General features: G+C 39.7%; 1 protein-coding gene across 4 annotated transcripts in view; it reads left to right on the forward strand.

The window, feature by feature from the left end:
• The window catches only part of ubr2 (ubiquitin protein ligase E3 component n-recognin 2), a 56,615-nt gene that overhangs the window by 15,375 nt on the left and 13,656 nt on the right, over nucleotides 1-27,584 (forward strand). The window contains exons 11-38 of one of the 4 annotated variants that reach the window (XM_079280937.1): nucleotides 1,154-1,252; nucleotides 1,335-1,430; nucleotides 1,620-1,783; nucleotides 1,999-2,098; nucleotides 2,229-2,357; nucleotides 2,466-2,649; nucleotides 4,385-4,446; nucleotides 4,696-4,806; nucleotides 5,147-5,212; nucleotides 5,311-5,427; nucleotides 10,981-11,044; nucleotides 11,393-11,517; nucleotides 12,910-12,962; nucleotides 19,449-19,551; nucleotides 19,736-19,784; nucleotides 19,911-20,065; nucleotides 21,092-21,191; nucleotides 21,860-21,969; nucleotides 22,787-22,870; nucleotides 22,976-23,154; nucleotides 23,305-23,513; nucleotides 23,604-23,697; nucleotides 23,804-23,965; nucleotides 24,655-24,743; nucleotides 25,449-25,509; nucleotides 25,594-25,742; nucleotides 25,822-25,877; nucleotides 26,211-26,307. In XM_079280937.1, coding sequence (XP_079137063.1) covers nucleotides 1,154-1,252; nucleotides 1,335-1,430; nucleotides 1,620-1,783; nucleotides 1,999-2,098; nucleotides 2,229-2,357; nucleotides 2,466-2,649; nucleotides 4,385-4,446; nucleotides 4,696-4,806; nucleotides 5,147-5,212; nucleotides 5,311-5,427; nucleotides 10,981-11,044; nucleotides 11,393-11,517; nucleotides 12,910-12,962; nucleotides 19,449-19,551; nucleotides 19,736-19,784; nucleotides 19,911-20,065; nucleotides 21,092-21,191; nucleotides 21,860-21,969; nucleotides 22,787-22,870; nucleotides 22,976-23,154; nucleotides 23,305-23,513; nucleotides 23,604-23,697; nucleotides 23,804-23,965; nucleotides 24,655-24,743; nucleotides 25,449-25,509; nucleotides 25,594-25,742; nucleotides 25,822-25,877; nucleotides 26,211-26,307 — 3,067 coding nt within the window. Of the gene's footprint in view, nucleotides 1-1,153; nucleotides 1,253-1,331; nucleotides 1,431-1,619; nucleotides 1,784-1,998; nucleotides 2,099-2,228; nucleotides 2,358-2,465; nucleotides 2,650-4,384; nucleotides 4,447-4,695; nucleotides 4,807-5,146; nucleotides 5,213-5,310; nucleotides 5,428-10,980; nucleotides 11,045-11,392; nucleotides 11,518-12,909; nucleotides 12,963-19,448; nucleotides 19,552-19,735; nucleotides 19,785-19,910; nucleotides 20,066-21,091; nucleotides 21,192-21,859; nucleotides 21,970-22,786; nucleotides 22,871-22,975; nucleotides 23,155-23,304; nucleotides 23,514-23,603; nucleotides 23,698-23,803; nucleotides 23,966-24,654; nucleotides 24,744-25,448; nucleotides 25,510-25,593; nucleotides 25,743-25,821; nucleotides 25,878-26,210; nucleotides 26,308-27,584 lie in introns of all 4 variants that reach the window. The other 3 variants (XM_079280938.1, XM_079280939.1, XM_079280940.1) reach the window with 3 other exon arrangements.

The following is a 27,584-nucleotide window of genomic DNA, read 5'->3' on the forward strand; positions in this document are numbered from 1 at the left end:
ACTGATTAATCCTCGTTAATAGAACATCACAGTGAAGTGGTGTTTCTACTGATTAATCCTCGTTAATAGAACATCACAGTGAAGTGGTGGTTCTACGCATTAATCCTCGTTAATAGATCATCACAGTGAAGTGGTGTTTCTACGGATTAATCCTCGTTAATAGAACATCACAGTGAAGTGGTGTTTCTACTGATTAATCCTCGTTAATAGATTATCACAGTGAAGTGGTGGTTCTACTGATTAATCCTCGTTAATAGATCATCACAGTGAAGTGGTGGTTCTACTGATTAATCCTCGTTAATAGATCATCACAGTGAAGTGGTGGTTCTACTGATTAATCCTCGTTAATAGATTATCACAGTGAAGTGGTGGTTCTACTGATTAATCCTCGTTAATAGATTATCACAGTGAAGTGGTGTTTCTACTGATTAATCCTCGTTAATAGAACATCACAGTGAAGTGGTGGTTCTACTGATTAATCCTCGTTAATAGATCATCACAGTGAAGTGGTGGTTCTACTGATTAATCCTCGTTAATAGATCATCACAGTGAAGTGGTGGTTCGACTGATTAATCCTCGTTAATAGAACATCACAGTGAAGTGGTGGTTCGACTGATTAATCCTCGTTAATAGAACATCACAGTGAAGTGGTGGTTCGACTGATTAATCCTCGTTAATAGAACATCACAGTGAAGTGGTGGTTCTACTGATTAATCCTCGTTAATAGATTATCACAGTGAAGTGGTGTTTCTACTGATTAATCCTCGTTAATAGATTATCACAGTGAAGTGGTGTTTCTACTGATTAATCCTCGTTAATAGATTATCACAGTGAAGTGGTGGTTCTACTGATTAATCCTCGTAAATAGATTATCACAGTGAAGTGGTGTTTCTACTGATTAATCCTCGTTAATAGATTATCACAGTGAAGTGGTGGTTCTACTGATTAATCCTCGTAAATAGATTATCACAGTGAAGTGGTGGTTCTACTGATTAATCCTCGTTAATAGATTATCACAGTGAAGTGGTGTTTCTACTGATTAATCCTCGTTAATAGATTATCACAGTGAAGTGGTGGTTCTACTGATTAATCCTCGTAAATAGATTATCACCAGTGTAGCTCTAAAGCAGCAGCGACCTCTGTCGCCCTCTAGAACTACAGACGCCTTCAGACAGATTTTATGGAGGACGACCACGAGCGAGTGGTGTCTGTGACCTCACTGTCTGTTCAGCTCTTCACCGTCCCGACCATGGTGAGTACTCCTCCTCCTTCTCCTCCTCCACACACCTGTATCTCTCTCTCTCTACCTGTCTCCCCCTCCCTGCTGGTAGAAGTATGAACGCCTTCAGAGCGACTACGTGACGGACGACCACGACCGTGAGTTCTCCATCACTGACCTGTCAGTACAAATGTTCACCGTCCCGTCGCTGGTGAGTTCAGTGAGAAGTAGAAGTTCATGTTCCTCGTGTGCATCAGTGAACAAAGAAGCTTCTTTTAACAAATCCTTCCTTTTTTTTTTTACAGTGTTTTGTTTTAATCTATTAATTTTAATCATCCTGTTGCATGGTAATCGGATATGATTCATTCAGGCTGTTGAAATGAAACCTGTGTTTTTTAAGGCCCGGATGCTGATGGTGGAGGAAGACCTGATGACGACCATCATCAGGACTTTTGTAGACCACCTCCGCCACCGAGACCTGCAGGGACGCTTCCAGTTTGACCGCTACACCGCCCAACAGGCCTTCAAGTTCGGACGAGTCCAGAGCCTCATCGGAGACCTCAAGTTAGGACCACTTATATACCACTATATATACCAGTTTACATACCAGTTATGCACTAATTAATACACCAGTTACTATACCAGTTACTATACCAGTTACTATACCAGTTCATACACCGTTCATACACCAGTTCATAAACCAGTTGTATCCCATTATAAACCAGCTATACACCAGTTGTATCCCATTACACACCAGTTCCCTCTTCACATGTCTACAGGTACATCCTCATCAGTCGACCTTCTGAGTGGAGCGATCAGCTCAGACAGAAGTTTCAAGAAGGTCTGGATGCTTTTCTGGAGCTGCTCAAGTGTATGCAGGTAACCTATCTGTCTGTCTGGACCTGTCTGTGTGTCTAAAGCTCTCTCTTAACCTGTCTGTGTCCGAACCTGTCTGTATGTCTGTCTGAACCCGTCCCTCTTGGTCTCTGACCCTGTCTGTCTGTCTCAGGGTATGGACCCGGTGGTGAGACAGGTGGGACAGCACATTGAGATGGAGCCTGAGTGGGAGGCAGCGTTTACTCTGCAGATGAAACTGACTCACATCATCTCCATGATCCAGGAGTGGTGCTCGACTGATGTGAGACTGTACTACTGCTAGATACAAGTACTACATGTACTGCATACTACTACATATTGTGTAATTGTGCGTATTTCACTGATATATGACTTATTTTTTTATATACAGGAGCGCGTGCTGATCGAGGCCTACAGGAAGTGTCTGAGCGCGCTCAGTCACTGTCACAGTGGCCTTCCAGACGGGGAGCAGCCAATCAGCTTGAGTGTGGCAGGTCACTGTGTGGAGACGTTCAGGTACCAGGTGTCTCAGGACAAAGTGTCCATACACCTCCCAGTCTGCAGACTGCTGGCAGGTAAACACTCGACCGTGGCTCACTGGGTAGAGAGGGTAACCACAAGGTCGGCGGTTCGATCCTTGGCTACTTCGTGTCCTGTGTCGAAGTGTCCCTGAGCAAGACACTGAACCCCTAACATCTCCCCGGGCGCCTGTCATGGGCAGCCCACTGCTCCCTATATACACAGGGAGGGGTCAAATGCAGAGACAAATGTCCGGGATGAATATAGTGTAATAAAATAATAATAAAACACACAAACACATACTGTAACACATACTGTAGCACACACTGTAACACACACACAGAAACACATACTGTAACACACACTAAAACACGTAACACACACTGTCTCACACACACAGAAACACAAACTGTAGCACACGTAACACACACCTAACACACACCTAACACACACTGTAACACACACTGTAACACACACTGTAACACACACTGTAACACACACTGTAACACACACTGTAACACACACTGTAACACACTAACACACACTGTAACACACTAACACACACTGTAACGCACACTGTAACGCACACTGTAACGCACACTGTAACGCACACGTAACGCACACGTAACACACACTGTAACACACACTGTAACACGCGTAACACACCTAACACACACAAACACATGTAACACACACTAACACACACAAACACATGTAACACACGTAACACACACTAACAGGTAACACACACTGTAGCACACTGTAACGCACACGTAACACACACGTAACGCACACTGTAACACACTGTAAAACACTAACATGCGTACCACACACATGTAACACACATGTAACACACATGTAACACACACGTAACACACACGTAACACACACGTAACACACACGTAACACACACGTAACACACACGTAACACACACTGTAGCACACGTAACACACACGTAACACACACTGTAACACACTGTAACACACTGTAACACACTAACACACGTAACACACACTGTAGCACACACTAACACACACTGTAGCACACTAACACACACGTAACACACACGTAACACACTAACACACGTAACACACACTGTAACACACACCAACACGTAACACACACTAACGCACACGTAACACACACGAACACACACTAACACGTAACACACACTGTAGCACACACTAACACGTAACACACACTAACACGTAACACACACTGTTGCACATGTAACACGCACTAACACGCACTAACACGCACTAACACGCACTAACACGCACTAACACGCACTAACACGCACTAACACGCACTAACACGCACTAACACGCACTAACACGCACTAACACGCACTAACACGCACTAACACGCACTAACACGCACTAACACGCGCAACACGCGCAACACGCGCAACACACGCAACACACGTAACACACGCAACACACGCAACACACGCAACGCACGCGCAACGCACGCGTAACGCACGCGTAACGCACGCGTAACGCACGCGTAACGCACACGTAACACACGTAACGCACACGTAACACACACGTAACACACACGTAACACACACGTAACACACACTGTAACACACTGTAACACACTGTAACACACTGTAACACACACTAACACGTAACACACACTAACACACTGTAGCACACACTAACACGTAACACACACTGTAGCACACACTGTAACACACACTAACACGTAACACACACTGTAACACACACTAACATGTAACACACACTGTAGCACATGTAACACACACATGTCTTTGATCTTTTTCTCAGGTCTTCATGTTCTTCTCAGTCGAACAGAAGTTGCGTCTCGTTTCCCTGAACAACTTCCTCTGGTCAGTAACCCGTCTGTCTGTGTTAACCCGTCTGTCTGTACACTAGAAACTTAAGCTGACCTGATAGAAACATGATTCAGAATATAATGTGATTCATGTTTTTTTAATCAAATCTAACAGCTGACTCTTTATTTATTTAGTTATAATATTTCAGCTGAAAGCTTCTCATGTTCAGGTGTAAATAATTAAAGCTCATTAGAGCCCGGCTGAATCAGATCAACACATCATAGTTTGTGTGTGTGTCTTCAGGGGGAACTCAGCCCACCCCTCCTGATCGAACTCCCCCTCCGCTGTCTGGTGCTCTGTGCCCAGGTGCACGCTGGGATGTGGAGGAGGAACGGCTTCTCCCTGATCAACCAGGTTAGTCGATAGCACCTGAGGTATCAGTTTGTATCATGCAGGAGCAGACAACCCATAATACACATCCAGCATGTCACATTTGTCCTTAATACTACTAATAAGAATATGATCATAATAATATTAAAATATGAATGATTACAAACCAGGTACAACTCGTCACAGTGGAGAACTGTGTCCTTTTTCAATTAAATCTATTTATTTATCACTAAACATATTGTTATCGCACATAAACTAATACAATGTATCGATGTGTAAAGTGTTTTTTATCTATTTCATTGAAAGCCTTTGATGTTTTTTCTGCTCTTCATGATTTATGAATAAAGTTGTCTTTGTGTTTCAGATTTATTATTATCACAACGTCAAGTGCAGAGTGGAGATGTTCGACAAGGACATCGCCATGCTGCAGGTAGAAACACATTCTACTCTGCTTGGCTGGACAACGACAGACAGAAAAATACTATCTCTATTTGTTGTTATGTGTATTTTCTGTCTGTTCTTTTACAGGCGGGGGCGTCCATGATGGATCCCAACCACTTCCTGATGATCGTTCTGAGTCGATTCGAACTCTTTCACATTTTCAGCTCCGCAGACTGCAGGAAGAGATGCAGAGATGCGAACAAGGTCAGTACTGACACCACTGACTCTAACAGAGACTGTAGGTAGTGATACAGACACTAACGGGGTCAGTACTCACACTACTGACTATAACAGACTGTAGGCAGCAGCAAACAGAAAGGTCTTCAATCTTGATTTAAATGAGCTGAGGGTCTCAGCAGACCTGCAGCTTTCTGGGACTTTGTTCCAGATATGTGGAGCAGAAAAACTGAACGCTGCTTCTCCATGTTTAGTTCTGACTCTGGGAACAGAAAGTAGACCGGTCCCAGACGACCTGAGGGGTCGGGATGGTTCATAAGGTAGCAGCAGATCAGAGATGTATTTTGGCCCTAAACCATGCAGTGCTTTGTAAACCAACAGCAGGATTTTAAAGTCAATTCTTTGTTGGACAGGAAGCCAGTGCAAAGACATCAGAACTGGAGTGATGTGGTCCACCCTCCTGGTCTTAGTGAGGACTCGAGCTGCAGCGTTCTGAATCAGCTGCAGCTTTCTGACGGATTTTTTACAGAGACCTGTAAACACACCGTTACAGTAGTCCAGTCTGCTGAAGATAAATGCGTGGACATGTTTTACACATCCTGTTGAGACATAAGTCCTCTAATCCTTGATATATTCTTCAGGTGATAGGAGGCTGATTTTGTAATTGTCTTGATATGGCTGTTCAGGTTGAGGTCTGAATGCATAACTACACCGAGATTTCTGGCTTGGTTTGTGGGTTTTAACATCAGTGACTGAAGCTGAGCGGTGATTTTCAATTGTTCGTCCTTGGTACCGAAAACAATTACTTCTGTTTTATCTTTGTTTAATTGAAGAAAATTCTGGCACATCCAGTTGTTGGTTTGTTCAATGCAGTTACCCAGCCCTTGTATGGGATTATAGTCCCCTGGTGACATAGTTATGTAGATTTGTGTGTCGTCTGCATAATTATGATAACACACTTGGTTGTTTTCCATAATCTGAGCTAGTGGAAGCATGTAGATGTTGAACAGAAGAGGCCCCAGTATTGAACCTTGGGGAACACCACATGTCATTTTAGTCAGCTCCGATGTGTAATGAGCTACAGACACAAAGTATTCTCGGTCCTTCAAGTAGGATTCAAACCAGTTAAGTGCTGTGCCAGAGAGTCCCACCCAGATGTTTAGCCTTTCTAGGAGTATGGCATGGTCGACCGTGTCTAATGCAGCACTGAGATCTCGTAAGACTAAGACTGAACTTCTGCCATTGTCTATGTTTAAGTGGATGTCGTTGAAAACCTTAACAAGAGCAGTTTCAGTGCTGTGGTGCTGTCGAAAGCCTGACTGGAAAACATCAAAGCAGTTATTTACGGTCAAGAAGTTGTTCAGCTGTTGGAAAACCGCTTTTTCAATTATTTTACTCAAAAATGGGAGGTTTGATATTGGCCTATAATTTTTCATCGTTGCGGAGTCTAAACTAACCTTCTTTAGGAGTGGTTTAATAACTGCAGTTTTTAGGGCTTGTGGGAAGACACCTGAGAGAAGGGATGTGTTTACAATTTGTAAAAGATCAGTGGTCATGCAGTTTGAAATATTTTTGAAAAAGTGTGTTGGTAGAATATCCAAGCAGCAGGAGGATGACTTCAGATGTTGTATAATGTCTTCTAGGCTTCTACGGTCGATTGAATGAAATTGTGTCATGATATTTGAATGGATGTTATTCAGAGATCGGGACAACACATATCCTGTGGTTGATGTGGAGGCACTGACTGCTTGTCTAATTTTCTGAATTTTGTCAGTAAAAAAGGAGGCAGATTGATTGCATGCCCAGGTGGATTTGAGTTCAGCAGCTACCGACACTGGAGGGTTTGTTAGCCTGTCGACGGTAGCAAATAAGGCGCGTGTATTGTTCTTGTTTTTGGTTATGATGTCAGAGAAGAATGACTGCCTTGCATTTCTAAGTTCCAAATTATAATTGCGAAGTCTCTCTTTATAGATGTCACAGTGAACCTGGAGATTAGTTTTTCGCCACCTGCGCTCAGCTTTCCGACACTCTCGTTTCTCTATTTTGACCAGCGTAGCATTTCTCCAAGGAGATCTTTGCTTACCCGAGACAACCTTCACTTTAGTGGGTGCAATGGCATCAATAATATTTTTTACTTTAAAATTGAAGCCATCTACAAGCTCATTGACTGAGAGGCAAGAGAGGGCTGGTGTGGAGGAGAACTTCTGAATAAATAGTTCACTGGTGTTTTCAGAGATGTAACGCTTTGTCACAACCTTGGTTTGGACATTTGTGTGCAAGGAGATTGCACTCTCAAAGAAAACACAGAAATGATCAGAGAGTGCAACATCAGTCACAGCAACCTTGGAAATGTTTACACCTTTGGTGATGATTAGGTCCAGAGTGTACCCCCTGTTGTGGGTGGGTCCTGTCACATGCTGAGTCAGATCATAGTTATCAAGGACACCACATAGTTCTATAGACTCTCTGTCCTGGGGATTCTCAACATGGATATTAAAATCACCAACAATAACAACACAGTCAAAATCAATACAGATTACAGACAGCAGTTCAGTAAACTCATCAAAGAAGGTTGCACACTATTTAGGCGGTCTGTAAATGTTTAGGAATAAAGCTTGAGAGGAATTAAGAGCCACATATTCAAAAGAACTAAAATGACCAAAGGACATCTGCTTGCATTGAAGAGAATCATTAAATAAAACAGCAACTCCACCTCCTTTCTTATGCGCTCTTGTTTCACTCATGAAACTGAAGTTGGGAGGTGTTGATTCAATAAGAACAGCTGCACTGTTATCTTGATTTAACCAAGTTTCAGTTAAAAACAAAATGTCCAGTTTGTGCCCAACAATAAAATCATTGATTAAAAATGTTTTTCCTGACAGAGACCTGACATTTAATAAAGCTAAGTTTAATGTGGTTAAAACTTTCTTTGCCCAATTTATTTGGACAGGCTGACGAGGAATGTATGCTAAGTTTGATAAGTTAGCATGTTTACTATTGTTTCTTCGCAGCCTCACCTTTCTTTTTCTATAAACTTGCAGGACAGGAATTGAAGCGGCTAGCTGCATACAGGGCCCCGACTTTTCCTGGAGAGAGTCATTGGTGTCATTAGCCTTGTAGCCTGGACCCAGAAGATATCAATTGTGGTACCGTTGAGGAGTGGGGAGAGGAGTGTGTTTGGTTCCAGCAATGACCAGCTTTTCCATGTGGTCAGTGAACTCCAGGTGGGGGGAGGATGGGGAGAGTGTGAGAGAGGATTGCGATCCAAAGTATGGACCCGAAATAGAAGTAGGTGCTGGGGAGGGAGGTAAAGACTCCGCGTCTGGGAAGGGTGTGGAAAGTGGGAGATCGGAGGCGGTCTCTGATGATGAGGTTGGAGACTCCTCCTTTTGGCTGTCGTTAGGCGGGGGTATCCTTCCCGTAAGGTCTCCATGGCGATGCTGTGTGGTTATCTTGTGTTTAGACTCCTCTTGTGTCTTGTCCTTGGCAGTAGGGACAGACTGGTGATGCAGGGAGAAAAACAGGTTTGAGGTAAACAGTTTAACCCCTGACTTGTTCAGGCAAATTCCATGCGCTGCAAAAAGATGTCTGCGCTCCCAGAAAAGGTAGAAATTGTTGATAAAATGTACTGAATGGTCAGCACATGCAGTTGACAGCCATCTGTTCAGTGCAAACAGCCTGCTGAATCCTTCATCTCCTCCTCTGACTGGTGGGAGAGGGCCACTGATGAACACCTCAGCCTTGACAGAGCTGACTGTGTTTAACAGATCAATAAAGTCTCGCTTCAGAACTTCAGACTGTTGTTTCACAATATCACAGCTTCCTGTATGCACGATGATGTTTTTCACCGTGGGATGGTCAGCCACAATGTCCAGGATTTTGTCTCTCATGTCAGAGACCATATCTTTCGGAAAGCAGAGTATTTTGGTGTTCTTGCTGCACAGTTTTCTGACATCTTTTACAGCATAGTCACCAACAATCAGAGTCTCAGGCCCAGTCACTAGCTTTGCCTGCGGCCTTTTCTCACATTTACTCTCAGTTCTTACCCCGCTTTGAGGAGATAGCTGCTTATCCAGGTCATCAGATGGAGATTTAGGATCCTGCGACAATGGAGCAAATCTGTTTAGAAGTTGTAGGCTTGGTTGTTGTGGAGGTGTTTTGCAGGTTTTACTTTCCTCAGCTGTCCTTGGCTTTGTCCGTCTGGGTGCAGGAGGTGAGGAGGAGTTCTGCCCGTGTGCTAGTGCAGGCCAGTCAGTCGCATAAGATTCATTATCTGCTCTCTCCTCCTGTTTCTTGGTAGGCCTGGTTATGCTAGTTAGCTGTGTCTTAGCTTGCATTTGTCCAGTGTTTTGAGTCCATGGTAGAGTGGTATCATTCCCACACAGTCCATTTACTTCCGCGTTTACTTCTAGTCGGTAGATTTTTGTTTCCAAGACTGCAATCTTCTGTAGGAGTTTGTAGTCGTCATCCGTGGAGAAGGGAGGCATCTTGCTGCCACTTAGCTTTAGCTTAGCTGCTCGTTAGCATTAGCCAACAATCCAAATAGCTCGACGACTTTCTGGATTTGTCTTCACTCAAACGTTGAAGAGTGATACATGTGATATATCTGGCAAGATATATGTGATATATCTGGCAAATTGAAGCAAGAAAATGCAAGCAGAGGCAAGAGCAAGCAGCAAAGCGACTGCACTCTCTCATCAAGGTCGAAGTAGTCTACTAGAGTCACTACTGACTCTATAACAGACTGTATGTAGTGATACAGACACTAGCGGGGTCAGTACTGACACTGACTCTATAACAGACTGTAGGTAGAGATACAGACACTAACGGGGTCAGTACTGACACTACTGACTCTATAACAGACTGTAGGTAGAGATACAGACACTAACGGGGTCAGTACTGACACTACTGACTCTATAACAGACTGTATGTAGTGATACAGACACTAGCGGGGTCAGTACTGACACTGACTCTATAACAGACTGTAGGTAGAGATACAGACACTAAAGGGGTCAGTACTGACACTGACTCTATAACAGACTGTAGGTAGTGATACAGACACTAACGGGGTCAGTACTGACATTACTGACTCTATAACAGACTGTAGGTAGAGATACAGACACTAGCGGTGTCAGTACTGACACTGACTCTATAACAGACTGTATGTAGTGATACAGACACTAGCTGGGTCAGTACTGACACTGACTCTATAACAGACTGTAGGTAGAGATACAGACACTAAAGGGGTCAGTACTGACACTACTGACTCTATAACAGACTGTAGGTAGAGATACAGACACTAGCGGGGTCAGTACTGACACTGACTCTATAACAGACTGTATGTAGTGATACAGACACTAACGGGGTCAGTACTGACATTACTGACTCTATAACTGACTGTAGGTAGAGATACAGACACTAACGGGGTCAGTACTGACACTGACTCTATAACAGACTGTAGGTAGAGATACAGACACTAACGGGGTCAGTACTGACACTACTGACTGTAACAGACTGTAGGTAGAGATACAGACACTAGCGGGGTCAGTACTGACACTACTGACAGTCTGTCTCTGACAGGATGTGGTCCAGCAGAACAACACTCTGATTGAGGAGATGCTCCACCTCATCATCATGGTCGTCGGTGAGTCAACTTCATTTACAATCTAAAGGATTCATGTGTAACTTTTCTGTCTTAAAATGTCAAAAGATGACTGGACATATAATATGTTTTGAGTTGTGTACCTGTGTACGGTGGCCCTGAGGACACAAACGTCTCTTGTGGTTTTGGTTACCATGTTAAACAGGTAGAAGAGATCAGCTGATCTGTGTGTGTGTGTGTGTGTGTGTGTGTGTGTGTGTGTGTGTGTGTGTGTGTGTGTGTGTGTGTGTGTGTGTGTGTGTGTGTGTGTGTGTGTGTGTGTGTGTGTGTGTGTGTGTGTGTGTGTGTGTGTGTGTGTGTGTGTGTGTGTGTGTGTGTGTGTACACACAGGTGAGCGGTACGTGTCAGGTGTCGGCCAGGTGGAGCTCTTTGATGAGGTCAGAAGAGAAATCATCCACCAGCTGTCAATCAGACCGATGGCTCACAGCGAGCTGGTGAAGGCTCTGCCAGAGAATGTGAGACACCTGTCGTCTGTTTACCAGGGCCCGGTTCCTCGTACGTGTCTAACTGAGTTAGCCGGATACTTTTCAGGATAAGATGACGTAGATCAGGCTTTTCGGTTCCACGAAGCAAGTTTGGCAAAATCACCATGGCAACACATCCAAAAGCTTGAACCTGCTCCAGCGCAGGCTAACTGAAGGTAGCTGGATAAGCTGCCACTCCCCCGGAAAACATGGCCGCTCCCGTCACATACGGTAGTCTGATGCGCTTGCGCATATACTGGGGGTTATACGGGAGTTGATGAAATGCATGTAAAGTGAGACACACGTGATCCTTAAAAGCAGCGGAGCAAACTAAGAAGCCTCTGTTGCATTAATGTGCAGCTCCCTTCCTCAGAGATCCACTGATGAAGGAGGATATTAGTTAGATGAGCGTTTTATAGGGAGAGACTTCTTCCACATCGCCAAGATCCGTCATCACATCACGATGACTTCCTGTACGAGCGCTGTCCATTCTGCCCACAAGGAATCATTTCTTTCCAGAGCTTCTGGAGCAGACATTGAACACCACACTGCCTGTCCCACAGACTGGATGCAGCCTTGAGCTGTTGTGCGAGTGCTGCGTTGTTGTAGTGTCGGCGATGCGGAGAACATGGGGAAAGCCGCTGCATGCCGCGCTGTTGGTCAAGTTGATTTGGCGCTTAATAAACTTACGGATGTGTTCATGACGTCACCATGGCACATATTGTGCTGACTCAGCATTCTGAGTCATGTGTGTGTGCTTAGTGTGTACTTGCTCTCATGTCCTCTTGATGGCTGGTTGCATACATGAGGTTAAAGCACTCATAATGATATGAGTGTTATTAGTACAGCAGCACATCATTACTGTAGAACATGATGAAGGTGGATCATGATGAGAACACAGAGAATCACACACTATTGATCTTCACTGCTTCAGTTGATTGAATGTCTGATGATGAATAACACACACACACACATACTAATCCGCCCACACACACATATTCACACTGCTAGTTCTACATGTGATCTACACACACATGTACATACACACATACAGTACATGATACATGAGGCATACAGCACATATGTCCTCATGTTAATGAGTGTCATTGGATCCTCGTTGGGCTTGTTTTTATTATTATTCTGAAGAGTTGAGATCATTATTGTCGCTGTAGATCTCATTGGATGATGCATCATGAAGTCTACTGCCAGCAGCACATTAAAGACATGTCATGTGATTGGTTGGGGCGATGAGGCATTAAAATGAGCCGATACATTTCCAACACTGACGCATTTAGAGTCCTCCTGTTTACCTTCTGGTTACCCGTCTGTCTGCTTCCCCGCCTGTTTACCTACTAACAGTTCATGCGTCTTTTTTATCTTCAGGGGAACAAGGAGACGGGTCTAGAAAGAGTCATCGACAGCGTCGCTTCATTCAAGTCAGTTTCATCAACACCACCATGTTAAACACAAATCCACCTTAACAACCATCATTACACCTTAAATACTATTAGATCTCATATAGATCTATGTTAGATATACTATAGATCTAATATAGAATTACTATAGATCTGGAGTATCTATAGTATATATACTATCGATAGTAAATCTATATTAGATCTATAGTATATCTAATATAGATTTACTATAGATCTATAGTATAAATACTATAGATACCACAGATCTATAATAGATCTATAGTATATATACTAGTAATAGATTTACTATAGATACTATATATCTATCGTAGATTTACTATTTATACTGTGTCTACAGTAGATCTGTAGTATATATATACTATATATCTAGTATATATACTAGTAGTAGATTTACTATAGATACTATAGATCTATAGTATATTTACTATATATACGATAGATCTATAGTAGATATATAGTGTATATATACTTGTAGTAGATTTACTATAGATACTATAGATTTACTATAGATCTAATATAGATTTACTATAGATACTATAGATCTGTAGTAGATTCTACTATAGATCTACTGTAGGTTTACTATAGATCTATCGTATATTTACTATATATACTATAGATCTATAGTATATATACTAGTAGTAGATTTACTATAGATACTATAGATCTATAGTATATTTACTATATATACTATAGATCTATAGTATATATACTAGTAGTAGATTTACTATAGATTCTATAGATTTACTATAGATCTAATATAGATTTAATATAGATCTAATATAGATTTACTATAGATCTAATATAGATTTACTGTAGATACTATAGATCTATAGTATATTTACTATATATACTATAGATCTATAGTAGATCTATAGTATATTTACTATATATACTATAGATCTATAGTAGATCTATAGTATATTTACTATATATACTATAGATCTATAGTATATTTACTATATATACTATAGATCTATAGTAGATCTATAGTATATTTACTATATATACTATAGATCTATAGTAGATCTATAGTATATTTACTATATATACTATAGATCTATAGTAGATCTATAGTATATTTACTATATATACTATAGATCTATAGTAGATCTATAGTATATTTACTATATATACTATAGATCTATAGTAGATCTATAGTATATTTACTATATATACTATAGATCTATAGTAGATCTATAGTATATTTACTATATATACTATAGATCTATAGTAGATCTATAGTATATTTACTATATATACTATAGATCTATAGTAGATCTATAGTATAGATACTATAGATCTATAGTATATATACTATATATACTATAGATCTATAGTAGATCTATAGTATATTTACTATATATACTATATATACTATAGATCTATAGTATATCTATAGTATATTTACTATAGATCTATAGTAGATCTATAGTATATATACTATATATACTATAGATCTATAGTATATATACTAGTAGTAGATTTACTATAGATTTACTATAGATACTATAGATCTATAGTATATTTACTATATATACTATAGATCTATAGTATATATACTACTAGTAGATTTACTATAGATAATATAGATTTACTATAGATCTAATATAGATTTACTATAGATAATAGAGATTTACTATAGATACTATAGATTTACTATAGATCTAATATAGATTTACTGTAGATACTATAGATCTATAGTATACTATATATACTACAGATACTATAGATCTATAGTATACTATATATACTACGCGATTTACTATAGTTATAATATAGATTTACTATAGATCTAATATAGATTTACTGTAGATCTAATATAGATTTACTATAGATCTACTGTAGATCTAATATCGATTTACTGTAGATCTAATATCGATTTACTGTAGATCTAATATCGATTTACTGTAGATCTAATATCGATTTACTGTAGATCTAATATCGATTTACTGTAGATCTAATATCGATTTACTGTAGATCTAATATAGATTTACTGTAGATCTAATATAGATTTACTGTAGATCTAATATAGATCTACTGTAGATCGAATATAGATTTACTGTAGATCTAATATAGATCTACTGCAGATCTAATATCGATTTACTGTAGATCTAATATCGATTTACTGTAGATCTAATATAGATCTACTGTAGATCTAATATCGATTTACTGTAGATCTAATATAGATTTACTATAGATCGAATATAGATTTACTGTAGATCGAATATAGATTTACTGTAGATCGAATGTAGATTTACTGTAGATCGAATGTAGATTTACTATAGATCTAATATCGATTTACTGTAGATCTAATATCGATTTACTGTAGATCTAATATCGATTTACTGTAGATCTAATATCGATTTACTGTAGATCTAATATAGATCTACTGTAGATCTAATATCGATTTACTGTAGATCTAATATCGATTTACTGTAGATCTAATATAGATCTATAGTATCTATAGTATATATACTATATATACTATAGATCTATAGTATATATACTATATATACTATAGATCTATAGTAGATCTATAGTATATATACTATAGATCTATAGTATATATACTATATATACTATATATACTATAGATCTATAGTATATATACTAGTAGTAGATTTACTATAGATTTACTATAGATACTATAGATCTATAGTATATTTACTATATATACTATAGATCTATAGTATATATACTACTAGTAGATTTACTATAGATAATATAGATTTACTATAGATCTAATATAGATTTACTATAGATAATAGAGATTTACTATAGATACTATAGATTTACTATAGATCTAATATAGATTTACTGTAGATACTATAGATCTATAGTATACTATATATACTACGCGATTTACTATAGTTATAATATAGATTTACTATAGATCTAATATAGATTTACTGTAGATCTAATATAGATTTACTATAGATCTACTGTAGATCTAATATCGATTTACTGTAGATCTAATATCGATTTACTGTAGATCTAATATCGATTTACTGTAGATCTAATATCGATTTACTGTAGATCTAATATCGATTTACTGTAGATCTAATATCGATTTACTGTAGATCTAATATAGATCTACTGTAGATCTAATATCGATTTACTGTAGATCTAATATAGATTTACTATAGATCTAATATAGATTTACTGTAGATCTAATATAGATCTACTGTAGATCGAATATAGATTTACTGTAGATCTAATATAGATCTACTGTAGATCTAATATCGATTTACTGTAGATCTAATATCGATTTACTGTAGATCTAATATAGATCTACTGTAGATCTAATATCGATTTACTGTAGATCTAATATCGATTTACTGTAGATCTAATATCGATTTACTGTAGATCTAATATCGATTTACTGTAGATCTAATATCGATTTACTGTAGATCTAATATCGATTTACTGTAGATCTAATATCGATTTACTGTAGATCTAATATCGATTTACTGTAGATCTAATATCGATTTACTGTAGATCGAATATCGATTTACTGTAGATCGAATATCGATTTACTGTAGATCGAATGTAGATTTACTGTAGATCGAATGTAGATTTACTGTAGATCTAATATCGATTTACTGTAGATCTAATATCGATTTACTGTAGATCTAATATCGATTTACTGTAGATCTAATATCGATTTACTGTAGATCTAATATCGATTTACTGTAGATCTAATATCGATTTACTGTAGATCTAATATAGATCTACTGTAGATCTAATATCGATTTACTGTAGATCTAATATCGATTTACTGTAGATCTAATATAGATCTATAGTATCTATAGTATATATACTATATATACTATAGATCTATAGTATATATACTATATATACTATAGATCTATAGTAGATCTATAGTATATTTACTATATATACTATAGATCTATAGTAGATCTATAGTATATTTACTATATATACTATATATACTATAGATCTATAGTATATATACTAGTAGTAGATTTACTATAGATTTACTATAGATACTATAGATCTATAGTATATTTACTATATATACTATAGATCTATAGTATATATACTACTAGTAGATTTACTATAGATAATATAGATTTACTATAGATCTAATATAGATTTACTATAGATAATAGAGATTTACTATAGATACTATAGATTTACTATAGATCTAATATAGATTTACTGTAGATACTATAGATCTATAGTATACTATATATACTACGCGATTTACTATAGTTATAATATAGATTTACTATAGATCTAATATAGATTTACTGTAGATCTAATATAGATTTACTATAGATCTACTGTAGATCTAATATCGATTTACTGTAGATCTAATATCGATTTACTGTAGATCTAATATCGATTTACTGTAGATCTAATATCGATTTACTGTAGATCTAATATAGATCTACTGTAGATCTAATATCGATTTACTGTAGATCTAATATCGATTTACTATAGATCTAATATAGATTTACTGTAGATCTAATATAGATCTACTGTAGATCGAATATAGATTTACTGTAGATCTAATATAGATCTACTGTAGATCTAATATAGATTTACTGTAGATCTAATATCGATTTACTGTAGATCTAATATAGATCTACTGTAGATCTAATATCGATTTACTGTAGATCTAATATCGATTTACTGTAGATCTAATATCGATTTACTGTAGATCTAATATCGATTTACTGTAGATCGAATGTAGATTTACTGTAGATCTAATATCGATTTACTGTAGATCTAATATAGATTTACTGTAGATCTAATATAGATTTACTGTAGATCTAATATCGATTTACTGTAGATCTAATATCGATTTACTGTAGATCTAATATCGATTTACTGTAGATCGAATATAGATTTACTGTAGATCGAATGTAGATCAAATGTAGATTTACTATAGATCTAATATCGATCTACTGTAGATCTAATATCGATTTACTGTAGATCTAATATCGATTTACTGCAGATCTAATATCGATTTACTGTAGATCTAATATCGATTTACTGTAGATCTAATATAGATCTACTGTAGATCTAATATCGATTTACTGTAGATCTAATATCGATTTACTATAGATCTAATATAGATTTACTGTAGATCTAATATAGATCTACTGTAGATCGAATATAGATTTACTGTAGATCGAATATAGATTTACTGTAGATCTAATATCGATTTACTGTAGATCTAATATCGATTTACTGTAGATCTAATATAGATCTACTGTAGATCTAATATAGATTTACTGTAGATCTAATATAGATTTACTGTAGATCTAATATAGATCTACTGTAGATCGAATATAGATTTACTGTAGATCTAATATAGATCTACTGTAGATCTAATATCGATTTACTGTAGATCTAATATCGATTTACTGTAGATCTAATATCGATTTACTGTAGATCTAATATCGATTTACTGTAGATCTAATATCGATTTACTGTAGATCTAATATCGATTTACTGTAGATCTAATATCGATTTACTGTAGATCTAATATCGATTTACTGTAGATCTAATATCGATTTACTGTAGATCTAATATCGATTTACTGTAGATCGAATATCGATTTACTGTAGATCGAATATCGATTTACTGTAGATCGAATGTAGATTTACTGTAGATCGAATGTAGATTTACTGTAGATCGAATGTAGATTTACTGTAGATCGAATGTAGATTTACTGTAGATCGAATGTAGATTTACTGTAGATCGAATGTAGATTTACTGTAGATCGAATGTAGATTTACTGTAGATCGAATGTAGATTTACTGTAGATCGAATGTAGATTTACTATAGATCTAATATCGATCTACTGTAGATCTAATATCGATTTACTGTAGATCTAATATCGATTTACTGTAGATCTAATATAGATCTACTGTAGATCTAATATCGATTTACTGTAGATCTAATATCGATTTACTGTAGATCTAATATCGATTTACTGTAGATCTAATATAGATCTACTGTAGATCGAATATAGATTTACTGTAGATCTAATATAGATTTACTGTAGATCTAATATAGATTTACTGTAGATCTAATATAGATTTACTGTAGATCTAATATCGATTTACTGTAGATCTAATATCGATTTACTGTAGATCTAATATCGATTTACTGTAGATCTAATATCGATTTACTGTAGATCTAATATCGATCTACTGTAGATCTAATATCGATTTACTGTAGATCTAATATCGATTTACTGTAGATCTAATATCGATCTACTGTAGATCTAATATAGATTTACTGTAGATCTAATATCGATTTACTGTAGATCTAATATCGATTTACTGTAGATCTAATATCGATTTACTGTAGATCAAATGTCGATTTACTGTAGATCTAATGTAGATCTACTGTAGATCTAATGTAGATCTACTGTAGATCTAGTATCGATTTACTGTAGATCTAATATCGATTTACTGTAGATCTAATATAGATCCACTTTGTCAACAGGAAACCAGGTGTGACTGGTCGAGGTCTCTATGAACTCCGTCCTGAGTGGAACAAACACTTCAACCTTTACTTTCATCACTACAGCAGAGCCGACCAGTCCAAGGTACACTGATCAGGTGATTGATCGGGCGATCGATTGGGTGACTGATCAATAACTTGATCGGGTGATTGATCGGGTCACTGATCAATAACTTGATCGGGTGATTGATCTGGCGATCGATTGGGTGATTGATCAATAACTTGATCGGGTGATTGATGTCATGGTAACAGTGTGTGATGTGTTGCAGGCTGAGGAGGCTCAGAGGAAGCTGAGGAGACAGAACGGAGAGGACACAGGTAAACACAGCTGTCTGCCTCATAGTTATTGTACACCTGTGTGAAGATGTTTCATGGTGACTGTGTGTGTGTGTGTGTGTGTGTGTGTGTGTGCGTGTGTGTGTGTGTGTGCGCACGCACACTCAGCCCTCCCCCCCCCTCCCCCCCCTCCTCTCTGTCCTCTGTTTGGCAGCCTGGTGAACCTGCTTCAGTGTGACGTGCTGCTGGCTGTAGAGGGCGCTGTGCTGCAGTGGGCTGTGGAGCCCAGTGGGGGGGGCTGGACAGAGTCCATGCTGCAGAGGGTGAGACACATTAGGGGGTGTACTGTCTATATTAATATGTAAACACTATAGAGGGTGAGACACATTAGGGGGTGTACTGTCTATATTAATATGTAAACACTATAGAGGGTGAGACACATAGGGGGGTGTACTGTCTATATTAATATGTAAACACTATAGAGAGTGAGACACATAGGGGGGTGTACTGTCTATATTAATATGTAAACACTATAGAGAGTGAGACACATAGGGGGGTGTACTGTCTATATTAATATGTAAACACTATAGAGAGTGAGACACATAGGGGGGTGTACTGTCTATATTAATATGTAAACACTATAGAGGGTGAGACACATAGGGGGGTGTACTGTCTATATTAATATGTAAACACTATAGAGAGTGAGACACATAGGGGGGTGTACTGTCTATATTAATATGTAAACACTATAGAGGGTGAGACACATAGGGGGGTGTACTGTCTATATTAATATGTAAACACTATAGAGAGTGAGACACATAGGGGGGTGTACTGTCTATATTAATATGTAAACACTATAGAGAGTGAGACACATAGGGGGGTGTACTGTCTATATTAATATGTAAACACTATAGAGGGTGAGACACATAGGGGGGTGTACTGTCTATATTAATATGTAAACACTATAGAGGGTGAGACACATAGGGGGGTGTACTGTCTATATTAATATGTAAACACTATAGAGAGTGAGACACATAGGGGGGTGTACTGTCTATATTAATATGTAAACACTATAGAGGGTGAGACACATAGGGGGGTGTACTGTCTATATTAATATGTAAACACTATAGAGAGTGAGACACATAGGGGGGTGTACTGTCCATATTAATATGTAAACACTATGGAGAGTGAGACACATAGGGGGGTGTACTGTCTATATTAATATGTAAACACTATAGAGAGTGAGACACATAGGGGGGTGTACTGTCCATATTAATATGTAAACACTATGGAGAGTGAGACACATAGGGGGGTGTTCTAACTGTGTCCTGTGTACTGTGTGTGTACAGGTGCTCCACCTGGTGGGCGTGGCTCTTCTGGAGGAAGAGCAGCAGCTGGAGAGCAGCAGAGATGATGACGTCACCTTTAACTACACCTGCAAGATCACACGTCAGTGTACACACATTATTTATATATATATATATATATATATATATATATATATATATATATATATATATACACACACATACACACACATACACATACACACTACAAGTTCGTAAATGAGTGTGTGGTCGATTATTTCTCTGTTGTAACGATGCTTCTTGGCAATGAATGTTATAGCGTTGGAAAGCCTCTTTATTTACCTTTCAAACGGTGACATTTGTGAGGAACATGCATTCCTGGGATGAGCAGCACAGCTGAGTATGTGGGTTGCGCCCATGAAAAATTTGCTAAATCTTCTCTGCCAATGTGTGTTGCTTATATATGTGATGATTTTAATGTAAAGTGTCTGAGTACTATGAAAAGCGCTATATAAATAAAATGTATTATTATTATTAAAGTATTTGCAGCAACTAAATGTTTTTTTGACTGAAATTGGACATTTTCCCACGGCACACCTGACGATCTCTCACGCAGCACAGCGGTTGAAAATCCCTGCATTATATATTCTAATATACACTCACAATGTGTATATATATATTATACACATGTTATACACACACACACGTTATACACACAGCTCCCTTCATAGGCCCGGGTTCCATTCCAACCCGCTCCATGTTCTACCGTTCTCCTATTTCCTCAAGGTGTGTGTGTCTGGTTTTTTTCAGGTCCAGGTGAAGCTCCCAGTACTTCAGGAAGTGTCCTGGCTCTGTTGGAGAGTCTGCAGAACGCTCCTCACCTGGAGGTTCACAAAGACATGATCACCTGGATCCTAAAGGTGAGCGTCAGTCTGATGTCACTCCCTACAGGCTCAGTTTACACTGAGGTACTAATACATATTATTACAGATATTAGTGCTGGGCGACGCGTTATTATGGAGTTAACACATTCATTCGTTAACGCCGGCAATTATTTTATCGCGTGTTAACGCCGTTTTTTTTTTTTAATTATTAAGCGCACATTTTTAACAAGAACCGAGCAGCGAGCGGTGAACAGCTGTTTGTGTGGCGTCACTTCCTGCTGCCATGGTACAGACTACAGGTTCTATGCTTCACCTACAGTCCCCTGGGTCCTACGTCCCTCCATGTACAGCTTCTTATCACCGTCTATGTACCAACGTACATTTATAACAAATACCACACATATTACGGTAATCAGCGTTATGTGTCTGACCTAAATACCAAATAAATGCACTATCACTACTGAGAATTTAACAACATAAAAACATGATGTAGATAGGTTCTCAGTTCTCAAGGTGTATATTTAAACATCTCTTACACACATGAAGATAAAGTTATGAACACCAGCTGAATATCTCTGATCAGAATCATTATAACTGTGTTATAACTGCTGCTGTGTGAAGGGAACACTGCTGCTAACAACAACCTGATGTGTTTAAAGTGTTTAAACAAATGTTATTGACCTTTAGTTCATAGAGCAGCACTTTAAAATAAAAGTGCACAATACACTACTTTTGAATTCATTATTGAACTTTGTGCATAACAGTGGGATTAATCACGATTAAACATTGTAATCGTTGCCCAGCGTGTGTGTGTGTGTGTATTTGAGACATAAGAGCTTGTTTGTGTGTTCAGATGGTTGCGAACATCAAAACGAAGAGAGAACAAACGTCTTCCACCTTCACCGTCACCATCTCTCAGGGACAAGGACCGGAGGAGGTAAGACTCCTAAACTGGTGTGATGGTCATTGATTATTGATTATCTGTGGTGATGACGATAATGACCATGATGATAGTGATGATGATGTCGTCGTCTCCCTGCAGACGGTGAGGGACAAAGACAAGGCGGAGAGGAAGAGGAAGGCGGAGATGGCTCGTCTCCGGAGGGAGAAGATCATGGCTCAGATGTCTGAGATGCAGAAACACTTCATCAACGAGAACAAAGAGCTTTTCCAGCAGAGTCTGGAGGAGCTTGAGGTGTCCACGTCCACTGCAGAAAACAGGTACACCGGGACACACCTGGATACATCTTTACACACCTGGACACACCTGTATGCACCTGTATATACCTGTACTCGGGTAAAGAGACAAATCTGGTTACCGTACATAACAAATATTTTCTCCCTCCCTTTCTCTGTCTCCTCCCCTCCCAGTCCGCCCAGTTCAGAGCACACCTGTGTTTCACAGGTGTGTGTTGGTCCCAGGAGAGTGGGCGGAGCCGAGCACCGTCAGTTGGTGACTTGTATCCTGTGTCAGGAGGAGCAGGAGGTCAGAAGTCAAGGCAGAGCCATGGTGCTGGCGGCCTTCATCCAGAGGTCGACGGTTTTATCTAAAAACCGCCGACGCGACCTACCTGACCCAGGTGGGCGGGGCCTAACAATGAACTCATCAGGACAGCAGACCATCAGTGTTAATCAGTGTTGTTTGACGGAGGCGTGAATGTGTGTTTCAGCGCGTCACGACCCTCTGTTTATGCACCCCGACCTGTCGCTGGGGATCCACACGGCCAGCTGTGGACACATCATGCATGCCACCTGCTGGCAGAGGTGAGACACTGCAGCTACACTCAGGACCACCAGCCAACAATAATAGTAATAAAGTCCATTTATACAGCGCTAAATCACAACACAAAGTGTGTGTGTGTGTGCTCAGGTACTTTGAGGCGGTGCAGCTGAAGGAGCAGAGACGTCAGCAGCGTGTACGAGGTCACACCAGCTACGATGTGGAGAACGGAGAGTTCCTGTGTCCGCTGTGCGAGTGTTTGAGTAACACTGTGATCCCTCTGCTGCCACATACACACACACCTAACTACAGGTACACATACACCTGACTACAGGTACACACACACCTGACTACAGGTACACACACACCTGACTACAGGTACACACACACCTGACTACAGGTACACACACACCTGACTACAGGTACACACACACCTGACTACAGGTACACACACACCTGACTACAGGTACACACACACCTGACTACAGGTACACACACACACCTGACTACAGGTGTACACACACACATGACTACAGGTACACACACACACCTGAACTCAGGCACACCCATACACACACACACACACCTGACTACAGGGGCACACACACACACCTGACTACAGGTGTATACACACCTGACTACAGGTACACACACACACACATGACTACAGGCACACACACACACATGACTACAGGCACACACACACATGACTACAGGCACACACACACATGACTACAGGCGCACACACACACATGACTACAGGCACACACACACACCTGAACTCAGGCACACCCATACACACTCACACACACACACCTGACTACAGGGGCACACACACACACCTGACTACAGGGGCACACACACCTGAACACAGGCACACCCATACACACACACACACCTGACTACAGGCACACACACCTGAACACAGGCACACACACACCTGACTACACACACACACACACACCCCTGACTACAGGTCAACTCTCTCTCTTTTCTCTCAGGGTCGATCATCCCACTCTGGAGGCGTGGCTTAACACAGCCAATCAGCAAACATCAGCACTACACTCCGCCCACAGGAAGCCATCTGATGGTCAGTCACCTGTCAATCATTTAGAGCAGAGGTCTTCAACAGGGGGTCCGCGAAATTGTTTGGTTGATTCGACAATTTAAAATTGTTTTTAAAAAGTTCTTTTTTTTTATTTTTTGGAGAACATTCATATTCTCAAAACATGAATGTGTCATGATTGTAATAGTTCAGTATTGTGTGAAAGATAACAGGTATGTGTATGCATGGCAGTGGCACTAATAGGCCATCACTCATTTTAGTTTCCACATTTATGTTTAAAATAAAAACAACAGTTTGAATATCTTGTATGATTATTATCATGCAATTAACAGACAATGTTGATGTTGGCATTGATATCAGCTGTTTATAAAGGCAGTGGCACGGCCCCCTACTCACTGTACCGCACACATGTTGAAGATAACATGAATACATGAAGCTGTGCAGTATATGAATAGCTTCGTACTGAACGCACAATAAAGAGGTATGTGTATACACGGCACTAGGACCAGTTAATATAAAACACAATGTTATACAATTTATATAGTCGGGGGTCCCTGCTCCATCTCTCTATCAGTTTGGGGGTCCTTGGCCTGAAAAACGTTGAGGACCCCTAATTTAGAGGGTGGAGTCACACCGTCCAAATCTGTGTTTGTGTTTAAGTAAAATATATTATTATATTGTAAATATATTGTTTGGTTACGTGTTTAATGACCTGTGTGTCTATTGCAGGTGTAGCAGAGGCTGCGGAGCCTCCTGTTCCTGAAGGATTCAGAGTCGACTTCACTCCACAGTGAGTTTGGATTGGTACCACTGCACATCTGTTAGAACACACCTGGATGATGTCAGCAGGTGATGATGTCACTGTCTCTCTCAGGAACCCGTTCTCCAGCAACATCAGGGAGATGATCACCACCTTCGCCATGTCGACCTACAAGGTGGGACTCAAGGTGAACCCCAACGAGCAGGACCACAGAGTCCCGGTGCTGAGCTGGTCCACCTGCGCCTACACCATCCAGAGCATAGGTCTGTACACACACCTGGGAGGGGTACGCCTGCACACCTGGGAGGTCAGAGGTTGTGCTGACAGTGTGTTTCGTTGCAGAGCGCCTCCTGATGGATGAAGACAAGCCGTTGTTTGGAAGTTTACCTTGCCGACAGGTAACAAAGAGACGTCCTGTCTCATTGGACAGGAGATGGAAACCTGCATTGTTTCAGATATTTAATAACAGAATCAATTACAGAGTTGTATTGAGGTTTGAATGAAGCAACACCAGAAAATAATACATGAAGAATATATGTTCACTTCAGGTACATCATGACATCATGAAGATTGTGTGTGTGTGTGTGTGTGTGTGTGTGTGTGTGTGTGTGTGTGTGTGTGTGTGTGTGTGTGTGTGTGTGTGTGTGTGTGTGTGTGTGTGTGTGTGTGTGTGTGTGTGTGTGTGTGTGTGTGTGTGTGTGTGTGTGTGTGTGTGTGTGTGTGTTTTACAGGACGACTGCTTAAGTGCTCTCACCAGGTTCAGTTCAGCCTGTTGGACTGCAGCTCCACCAACAACAGTTCAGTCACACTTCATCAGGCTGCTAGCAGGTAATGCACACAATACACACACGTACACACCAGTGGTGGACCTGCAAGGCCTTCTCTGCTGTTCTAGACAGAATCACAAAGTTATATCTATTTTTGTTTTATAATTTAATCATTTTTCATAAATACACTTCATGTATTATAATATTTCCCATCATCTTATGTTCTCATTGCACAGCTCCTTCTTCCTCAGTTGCTCTGCTTCCAGTGCAGCTTGTTTTAAGCAGAGCTTTTATCCAATCAGATCTCACCTCTGTGTCTCTAGGTAGAACAGAGCCAGAGGCCTGCAGACTCACAAGTGCATCCATGTGCAGTTTAAGTGAATGAGGACGATGTTGTTGATTGTCACAGTGTTCAACCAATCAGATCTTTAGTTTGACATGTTGGGTGTGTTCTTTGATGTGTCAGAGCTGCTAGCCGGCCTACAAGTACGTCAGCATTACATGCAGCTCAGTGTTCAGGTGCAGCGCTGCAGTGAGGTGCAGCGCTGCAGTGAGGTGCAGCGTGCGCTGTGATTGGTCAGTGGGCGAGCACGTGACTATCGTGAAACAACTTAACTTGCCAGCAGAGCTTAGTTGGAGGAGAAAGAGTTCAAATTGAAAGATATGGAAGAAATGATGACATATGTTGCTTGGTGTAGATTATTTATTTTTTTACCAAGCTGTGTTTTTCAAACACTCAATGGCTGAATAAGGAGGAGAAACGGATTTAGTGGTGGAGTTACTGACAACCCTTTCTCAAGAAGGACATTTCAGGAAAAGCTGCAGCTGGCAGCCTGACTGAGCAGGAAGAGGATTCGTATGAACGGTATTTCTTGCTGAAGGCGTCGGAGAAGCGTTGCACATTTGATGGCTGAATGCGTTTCATTGGAAGTGAGCTGTTGGTGTTTGGAGCTACGCTAACCTGAGGACGCCGTAGCATTTGAAAACTTTTGGAGAGACTCAAGAGAATCTACAACTCAACCAACACGTTCGCAGGGAAACTGCTCCACAACCCGGCGGAGGAGGGATCCCGGCCCCGCTGCCAACCTGCCGCAGCAGACCGGTGAAATACAACTGGGGAGGCTCGACTGTCATCACTGGTGTCCATGAATCCAGGAGGACTTCTTACTGGAACTAAAACGATGTACCGTACAGCCGTGGGATAAACCCTTTGACAAAGAAAGGAGGATGGACTTTGTCTTTAAGTGAACAGCATTTGGTAAGTGACTAACTGCCTTTGTTTGTTTACTGCAGTAACGTTACGACTGTTCATTTGTCTATCGTGTGGTTTTTATGAAT

This window comes from Melanostigma gelatinosum (genome assembly GCF_949748355.1).
Source record: "Melanostigma gelatinosum genome assembly, chromosome: 12".
Classification (NCBI taxonomy): Eukaryota; Metazoa; Chordata; class Actinopteri; order Perciformes; family Zoarcidae; genus Melanostigma; species Melanostigma gelatinosum.